This window comes from Orycteropus afer, unplaced genomic scaffold (assembly GCF_000298275.1).
Source record: "Orycteropus afer afer isolate SDZICR_OR568_19922 unplaced genomic scaffold, OryAfe1.0 scaffold00019, whole genome shotgun sequence".
Taxonomy (NCBI): domain Eukaryota; kingdom Metazoa; phylum Chordata; class Mammalia; order Tubulidentata; family Orycteropodidae; genus Orycteropus; species Orycteropus afer.
This window is the reverse complement of record NW_006921606.1, coordinates 19,169,565-19,178,401: the sequence shown is the minus strand read 5'-3', so window position 1 is coordinate 19,178,401 and position 8,837 is coordinate 19,169,565. Positions and strand designations below refer to the sequence as shown.

At 51.9% G+C, this 8,837-nt stretch overlaps 1 protein-coding gene across 1 annotated transcript in view; it reads right to left on the bottom strand.

Moving 5' to 3' along the window:
* RGMA (repulsive guidance molecule BMP co-receptor a) overlaps positions 1 to 8,837 on the bottom strand; it is a 32,656-nt gene that overhangs the window by 3,940 nt on the left and 19,879 nt on the right. Inside the window, exon 2 of the mRNA XM_007959960.2 lies at positions 6,922 to 7,427. Within this exon, the coding sequence (XP_007958151.2) occupies positions 6,922 to 7,427 (506 nt within the window). The remainder of the gene's footprint in view (positions 1 to 6,921; positions 7,428 to 8,837) is intronic.

Sequence of the window (8,837 nt, the reverse complement as noted above, 5' to 3'; positions counted from 1 at the left end):
GAGGAGTGGCTGGTGGGTTTGAACGGCCAGCCTTCTGGTTAGCAGTCAAGTGCCTTAGGCACTATGCTACCAGAGCTCCCATTCAGTATCATAGCAACACATAAACTTCCACTGACAGAGAAGTGGTGGCTGTAGGGCAAGAGCAGGGCCTCAGGTGCTAGCAATCAACAGGAAAGAAAAACCGGCTCTGGTGGGGGAAGGGATGGCAGAGAGAGCCACAGAGGGAGCTCAGCTGAGGCTTGACAGTCTAGGGAAAGGCCACCAAGAGAGGCTGAAGGCAGGGGGCAGGGCTGCAGGCTGGAGTGTGCCTCACTGAGGTACCAGGGGTGGCGGAGGACACAGAAGAGAACAGTGCTATCTTCCAGGGGCTCAGGAGACTGAGGGCAAGACAGAGCCTCAAGGCAGATGGTGAAGGACAGACCTGAGGACTAGGAAGGGGCCCCAGAAAGTTCTAGCTGTGTGCAAGCCAAAAGGGCAATGAGAGCCCTGCTGGAGGGGTCTCAGCTCTATGTCATATTTCCCCCGGGGGTCACCCATACCAGTGTAAAGCTCAGGGGTAACCAGGTGGTAAGTGCTGGCAGGCCAGGGAACGGGTGAAGGTGCATGAGGGGCCAGGACCTTTCCTTCAGAAAGGCTGAGAAAGCAAGACCGAGCCACGGCTTCCAAGCAAAAGTGCATGTCAACCTGGTTAGCTGGAGAGGCAAGAGTGGGAGGGAGGAACTCAGCAAGGGTGCAGGGCTGCAATATGACTTTTGTGGGGCTTCAGGCACTTTTGCCTTTGTAGGCCCCTTCCTCTATAGAAATATTAAAAATTATATTTCACAAATATGTTGACATAATGACCAATACAATCCAGAATGAATCATATTCATTTTCTTCAGATTGCAAAAGATATTACAATGTTTTATGGGCACCTAGAAGTCTCATGCACAACACTGGATGGGTGGCTCAGTCTGGCTGGGGAGGGTGGAGGGGGTCATGTTCTGCTTGCTGAGTGGGACTGACCTTCTTGCAATGAGGGGAGGCTGGGTCTGAAGCTGGAGGCCACTGAGGTGCTGCCGGGGTGGACCAAGCACTAATTTGGGAGGACCTGACATGGCCTTGGGCACAGACTCCATTTCCTCATTTCCTTCCCTGGGAGGGCTAAGCCTAGCCCCACAGAGACCCAGGCCCAGGGAGCTGTGCACACATCTGGTTTGCTGTGGGCTGATTCAAGTGGTTGCAGCCTCTCCATTCAGCTTGGAGCCCTAAGTTCTGGACCACGTGAAGCTGCTGCTATTCTGCCATCTCTGGCAGATAAAAATGGCAATTTCATATGATTCAGCCTCCTGCTTCCTCTTTCTCTCCATCTGGCCACTCCCCCACCCCTGGCAGGGGGGCTTCCTGTGGAGGGGCTAGGAGGTGGGCCCAACCAGGGTGGCCTGGGTAGTGGGTGGTCCTGCCATTGGGGGACAGGAGAGAGGGAAAAGAGATGCTGGTGTCCCTGCCTTGGTGTGCAGGGCCACACAGACATGGGGCGGGAGGGGGTCATGCTTTCCAAGTCCCATCTGTCTCCCTGGAACAGGAAAGGCTGGTTTCAACTCTAACCGCCATCTCTAGTGGAGACAGCCTTCTGGAAGGCTGACAGGCTGCTTGACTATTCTTGGCACTAGTGCCAGGGAATCAACCACAAGTAACAGCATGAAGGGGGCCTGTTGAAAGCCAGGGCGGCACGCTGCCAATGCATCCAAAGGCACGGCTGCCACCCTTGCCTGTACAGCACCCCCAAAGGGACTCGCTGCTATCTGCCAGGCCCCAGCCCTAGCCACTGTGCTGGGCACAGGGCAGTCCCCAGGCCATATCCACAATCATTTATTGAGCCCAATGCTAGGCCAGGCCCTGTATTAGGAGCTGGGGATACACGCGGGAACAAAGCAGTTCAAAAGCCTTGTCCCCTTGAGCCCCTATCCCAGGAGAGGCTCAGGGAAGGAGGTGATTTCCGTAGTGTGATAGTGTGGGAAGTGCTTCAGGGAAGAGGAAAGGGGAGGACGAGGCCTGGAGGCAGAGACACCTGGCCCTTCAGTTTTCTCTTCTGAAACTAGGTGTGACCAGCAAAGGCTGGGAGAAGGGAGTCCCTCAGATATAGGAATGCTGAGCTGAGCGCTCGGCAAGGGCTGATCCTGGCACCTTCCCCCACCATCTGGACAAGCACCAACCGAGGCCAGGCCAGGCCCACAGTACGGGGAGCTGGAAAGCACTTGCCCTCAACCACGCACAGGCACAGAGGACCGTGCCGGCTGGATAACGCCAGTATCACGGGAAATGAGCAAAGGGGCCTGGGTGAGGTCCTGTGGGGCAGGGGAGAGGAAGAATCTTAGTTGTCTGGGGTCAGGCCTCACTCACAGAGAGCTTGCGTTAGAGAAGGCCAAGTTCAGGCTGCAGGGCTGTGAGGTTAGGGATAAGGGACAGGCAAGGTAAACATGCTGGGAGAGGTACTGGCCAACAGCACAGCCTTGTTGGTAGGCAGGCAGGGTGGAGGTGGGGTTTAGCCAGCTGACGGGGGACAAAGGAGAGGGTAATCAGGTGAGCAGAGGAGTCTGGGCTTTGGTGGGGGTGACAAAAACCACAGGGACACCATCACCTTAGGGATAAAAGCCCCTTGGCCTTCCAGACCCTCCATGAGAATCCTGGGCCCACTGACCCAGAGCCACCGTAGCTCCTTGCTCCTCAAGGCTCTAGGCTGCTCTCTCACACCCTGCCTCACTCTCATCCTGCCTCCTCCTAATCTATTCCACATGAGCACTCCAACTGCCACATGTCCTTCAGGGGCAAGCTCACTGGAGGACTCCTAAGAGCCTCTCCCAGTGGCCTGGGCACAGTCGGGACCCCCAAGGGCCCTCAGCATCTGCCACCCAGCATGCATCACAGCACACCCCTTCTTTGGTCTGTTGTCCATTTGCCTGAGAGCTGTAGAAAGGACGGGCACAGAGATGTGAGTTGATGTGTGAGAGATGTGTGTTGAGTTGATGAATGAACAGACACACCTGAGTAAGGCCTGAAAGACCAGGCATGGGTAGGCCAAGGGTGTCCCACATGCCAGAATATGGCCTGAATTCTGAGACTGGTCCTGTCACTGGTTTCTGGTAGGGCTTAGCCTGCCTACTGGCTGATGAGATGACAACAGGTCACTGAACTCTCAGCAAAGGTGGCTCACAGTCAGAGCCGAGAGGGACGGGGTTGGCCAAGCTCTGCTATGCATCCTGCACCCTTCTGGAAACCCACCACCATCCTGCTTGGAGGGTGGTTCTATAGTCCACTATTCCCCACAGTACCCAGCATCATAGCTGAAACACAGCAGGTATTCAAAAAATGCTGACCCAGTGACAGACACGTAAGAATGAATGAATGAATGAATAATGCATTTGGATTTTTTGACAGCATCCCTGGGCTCAAGGGTCCTGTATGATCTGCTGGAAGGTGAAGTGGTATCAGGTTCCTAAGGCTACAGGCTCTGACACTACCACCTAGGGCGTGGGCAGGCTCTCACTCAACCCTGTGACCACCCCCATCCCCAGTCAATGGGGTGGCAGCCCTGCCTTGATGACCAACAAACCAGAACTCCACACAGACTCGTGCCCTGGCTCTGTGGGCGCATCAGGTACACACACATTGCTCTGGGATGCGAGAGGCAGGACACCTGAGGTCCAGGTTCCTCTCCACGCCTTAGGACTCCCCTGCCTTACCAGCCCTCAGGATGTCACAGGGAGCCCAGGGCACCTCCCAAGTGGTGTTTGCTGCTGGATTTAGAAGCTGCAGCCTCAAGCTCTCTGCATTCGTTTATTTTGCTCAAAGGGAATGAGCTCTGGTGGTACAGTGGTTAAAGCATTTTGGCTGCTAACCAAAAGGTTGGTGGTTTGAAAAAGAAAGATAATGCAGTCTGCTTCTGTAAGGACTTACAGCTTTGGAAACCTTATGGGTGTTGCTATGAGTTGGTATCAACTTGATAGCAGTGAGTTTGGTTTTTGGATGGAGGGAGGTTAGTGAGTAGGTGCAGGGCCTCAGGGAAGGAGGCTGGCTGCTTGAAATGGGCCCCCTTGGTCTGTTGAGGGCTCAGAGGGACAGTGGGCAAAGTGCGCCAGAGAGAGTCTGCTGCCCGGGGCATGCAACCAGATGCTGAAGGCCTGTAAGGGTGTTCACAGGAAGAAGAGCCCATTTGTTTCTTCCCAAGCTAGTGGGCCCAGGGAAGAGACTCCCTTGGTGTATACAAGGGACACTGGAACAGAGGAAGCAGTGGGGACTCTTAGCATTTTCCTGGTGGGCAGTGTATCTCTGAGGCATGGAGGGTCAGGAAGAAATGGAAAGCCCTCATGGACTGGACTGGCACTACCAGTGGTAACACACTACCTTCTAACACGCTCATCCTTGGAAAACAAGCCAAAGGCTGTTCGTGGCTGTGGGTGGGCTGTGTGCTTCTCTCTTGCCAGCCCAGAACCCATCAGCTCTGATGGGTAAGGGCTAGGGGTACACTGAGGAGGGCAGATATGTCCCTGTCAACTGGACTCTAAAGCTCACCAAGCTCTTCTGGTTGAGTCTGAATATGAGGTCAACAGAGACCCACCTCAAGTGGATGAGGGCAGTTCCAGAAAGTTCCCACTCCCTGGGTCACAGGCCGTGCACACGGCTGCCTCTTGCTATGGCCCTATGACCAGGACTTGATTCTTGCTGCCCAGATGATGAAGCCTCCTAGGGGTCAGAAAACGGGAGGCTCTCAGCAGTACCTGGGGCTCCAGAACTGAACTGCTAGATGACATGTCAGAACATGTTGGGTTTAAGTGTCATACAGCCCCAGGTCAAACCTAGTTTGGTGTAGCTGGCCGGCTGCACTCTGGGCAGCTTGCTTTGCCCCTCGTAGCCTTAGGCCCTTCATCAGTCAAATGGAGCCCATCTGTCACATGACAAGGCTGCTCCCAAGGGAGGTGCATGGATGACCCTGGAGTGCTCAGTCAAGATGTTTCTCTGTCTTCTCTCTGTTCCATCTTCCCCCACCCTGACACCCACAGGCCCCTCTGCTTAGGGGCTTACCTCCTCTCAAGTGTCCGAGCAGGGGAAAGAAAGAAAGAGTCACACTGGTCCCTGCAGCCCTGGCCTTGGACTGGTTGTTCACAACACACCAAGCAGCAGAACCACTAGAAGCTTAAAAAACACATGCCTGGCCTCACCCCCAGAGATCTGGTTTCAGATTGGTCTGGAGTGGGGCCCAGAATCACTATATTCTAAAATCCCCCGTTTTAAAATATGCAGCCAGAAATGAGAACCACTGGGTAGGACCAAGGCACCCACCAGGAAAGCAGGGCCACTTTTCAAGTGTGGCACTGATGGTAAACTCTTCAAGGACAAAGATTAAAGTAGATACCTGTTACAGAGACTCCACTTTTGTGGTTTTTGACACTGGAGTTCTACCAAGATTTAGCATGGGGGTAAGAAAAGAACATTCCAGAAGTTTGAAAATGAGTGCTCTGAGGAATGTTCCTAAGTTTTTTAAGTGATACCCCAGTAAGATACCCAATTTATATCTTGACCCAGTGTCCACACACACACATGCATGCACACACACACACACAGAGAAGTATATGTATGTGTGTGTATGCACATTGGAGTCCTGGGGTAGTGCAAACAGTTAACATGCTTGGCTGCTAACCAAAAAGTTAGAGGTTTGAGTCCTCTCGTAGGTGACTCAGAAAAAAGGCCTAGCAATCTAATTCTGAGAAATCAGTCATTGAAACCCTACAGAGAACAGCTCTACCTTGACACCCATGAGTCAGATCAATACAATAACCGGTGGGTTTGGTATATACATATGTGTATATACACATACATACGTATCAAAAACTAAAGTTTCTTAAAACAACACTTACCTTTACTATGCATAATGTGTTCACATATTATCTTTCCTAACTATACTATCTATACTATAAGGCACAGTGGTTAAAGCATCTGGCTGCTAACCAAAAAGGTCAGCAGTTCAAACCCACCAGCCGCTGCATAAGAGAAGCGTGAGGCAGTCTGCTACTGCAAGGATTTACAGCCATGGAAACCCTATGGGGCAGTTCTACTCTGTCCTAAAGGGTTGCAGTAAGTTAGAATCAACTTGATGCAGTGGGTTTTATTTTTGGTTTTATCTATTCTATGCTATGCTATGAAGGAGCTCTGGTGGTGGAGGCCTAAGACATTTGAACACTAACCAGAAGGTTGGTGGTTCAAACCTACTAGTCACTTCTTGGAAGGCAGACTAGGCAATCCACTTCTGTAAAGACTTCCCACCTCAGACACTCAATGAGGGTCGCTGTGAATTGGATAGACTTGATGGCAGTGGGTTTGGTTTGGTTTTTGGTATGCTATGCTATGCAATCTTAAAACCATGCCATCAACTTGATTCCAATGCATGGCAACTCCAGGTGTTTCAGGGTAGAACTGATAGGGTTTCCATTGCTGTGACCTTTCAGGAGCAGAACGCCAGGTCTTTCTTCTGTGGCACCTCTGTGGATTCGAATGGCCAACGTTTTGGTTAGCAGCTGAGTGCTAAACCATCTGCACCACCCAGGGACTCCACTGTTATCTAGTCCTACTAAAGCAAGCAAACGAAAAACAAATACACATATATGTGCGTTCCTGGCACGTGGATATTGATTTCACAATCTTCTAGTGGGCTGTGTCCAGTAAATTGGAAAACACCACTCCAGGCAACAACGCAGTGGTGGCTCCAGGTTGGTTTACCTCATAACAGAATTTCCAGAACATTTCTTTATAAATAATTTGCCTATGTATTGAGAAATAAGAACATGGTGAGTGCAAGAAGTATCTGTGGGCTGTATCAGGGCCCTGTGACAGTGATGCCTGGGTGGTGTGACCTGTGAGGCTACCCAGAATCATCTTCACTCTTACCTTGCTGGTGGCAGTAGCGGCGGAGCCGGGCAGCACGGGTGTGTTGGTGACCTGCACATTCAGGTAATTGTTGTCGATGAGCGGCCAGGCGCCCTGCACCTTGCAGGTCTGGAAGCGGTCTGTGAAAGTCCTGAGATGCGGGTCCCCGAAGAGGCCGCAGTGTGTGTAGTTGGGGGTGGCCGAGTGCTTGTGGAAGCTCTTCTCATAGTGGCAGATCTCAGGGCTGTCGGAGCGCTCCTGGCTGTCCCCTGCTGGTGGCAGTGTGCGCAGGCGCGGCTGTGAGGTGGGGCCATCCTTGGAGCAGTTGTGCTGGCTCATGAGGTCCTCTATGCCATGGACAGCCGAGTGGTAGGCCAGGTCGCCCCTGCAGGTGCGGGCTGTGCGCCGTGTGCAGTAGGCGTAGGCGCGCAAGGCAGTGCAGAACTCAGGGGCGTCCTCAGAGTGACTGCCTGACGTGGCACTCCAGAAATCAGAGTTGCACTTGAGGATCTTGCACGGCAAGGTGGCTGTGGAGAAAGGAATGGGTCAGGGCAGGGCTCAGTGACCCAGAACTCTTCTACCTTCTGCAGGCCAAGGTTGCAGGTGTGCACAGTACAAGGACCTTCCACCTATAAGGGCACCACCCCCATCGCGTCGCATGTCTGCATATCAATGGTAAGAAATTCCCAGCAGGTAAGTTGCAGATGGGGCATCCTTCTCTCAAAGGGCTACAGGTAGTCCCTCTAGGAGTTCTCCACTTGTGAGCAAGAGGTCAGTGTTTCTGGGCAGCAGGGCAGAGGGAGCTGACAGGCTACCCTTGGGTGCTGGAGGTCTGTTTACACTTTTGTGGCCATTCCCCAACATTTTAGCAAAACCAACAGACATCTGGCATGGAAGCAAAGCCCCACTATTACACAGGTATAAATCGATGGCTCTGCCACTGTGTGACCTTGTGCAAATTACTTTAATTCTCTGTGCTGCATAATACTCATCTGGAAAATGAGGTAATAGTACCTACCATATGAGATTAAAAACCAACTGCCACTGAGTTGATTCTGACTCAACTGACCCCTGTTGGGTTTCCAAAGTGGCAAATCTTTACAGAAATAGATTGCCTCATCTTCCTCCCACAGAGCAGCTGGTGGGTTTGAACCACCAACCTTATGGTTAGCAGCCAAATGCCTTACCCACTACACAAGAGCTCCTTCCTTTCAAGATTGTTGAATGTTTAATTAGTTATTACATCTAACAGATTGAAGACGGCACTTGGTACACAGCAAAAGCACAATGAATGTTGGCTACTATGATTATTATATTAGCCCTTGTCATAGAAGGTATGGCTCTGGTCACCTTGTCTGTTTACTGTGGCTTCCCTCTTCATTCCTGTACCTCTCTAACCTGCTCAGGAAAGCAAAATTGGAAGCAACTGAGAGTGATAACCTTGGATCTGCCCTAACTCATTTCTTTTTTTAAGTCATTCACATGCTCTAAGAACTGTGGTAACTAGCCAAAGTCACTGTGACTGAGAACAGTAGCTTTAACACTCCCAAATCTTGTACCTAGACATGTGGAAAATGCCCTTTCCTGGCCTTCTGGATTCTTCTGCACAGCCCATTATGACCACAGCTGGACAGGCAGAAGGGCAGCAGGAGGGAAGTTTCTGTTCAGGAGCAAAGGGGCTGGGGGACAGCTGGGAGGCCCAGGATCTGAGGCCACAACCTCCATCACAACTGGCTGGGCCACCAAGGCTTGTGACCTTGGACAAGTCAGTTTACTTGCCTGGCACTGGCTCTTTACTTATACACCTGAGTTAAGAGTAAAGCAAGGGACAGAAACATTTGAGGGCGGCTAGCAAAAGACCTCTGGTAGCATAGTGCCTAAGGCGCTTGACTGCTAACCAGAAGGCTGGCGGTTCAAACCCACCAGCCACTCCTCAG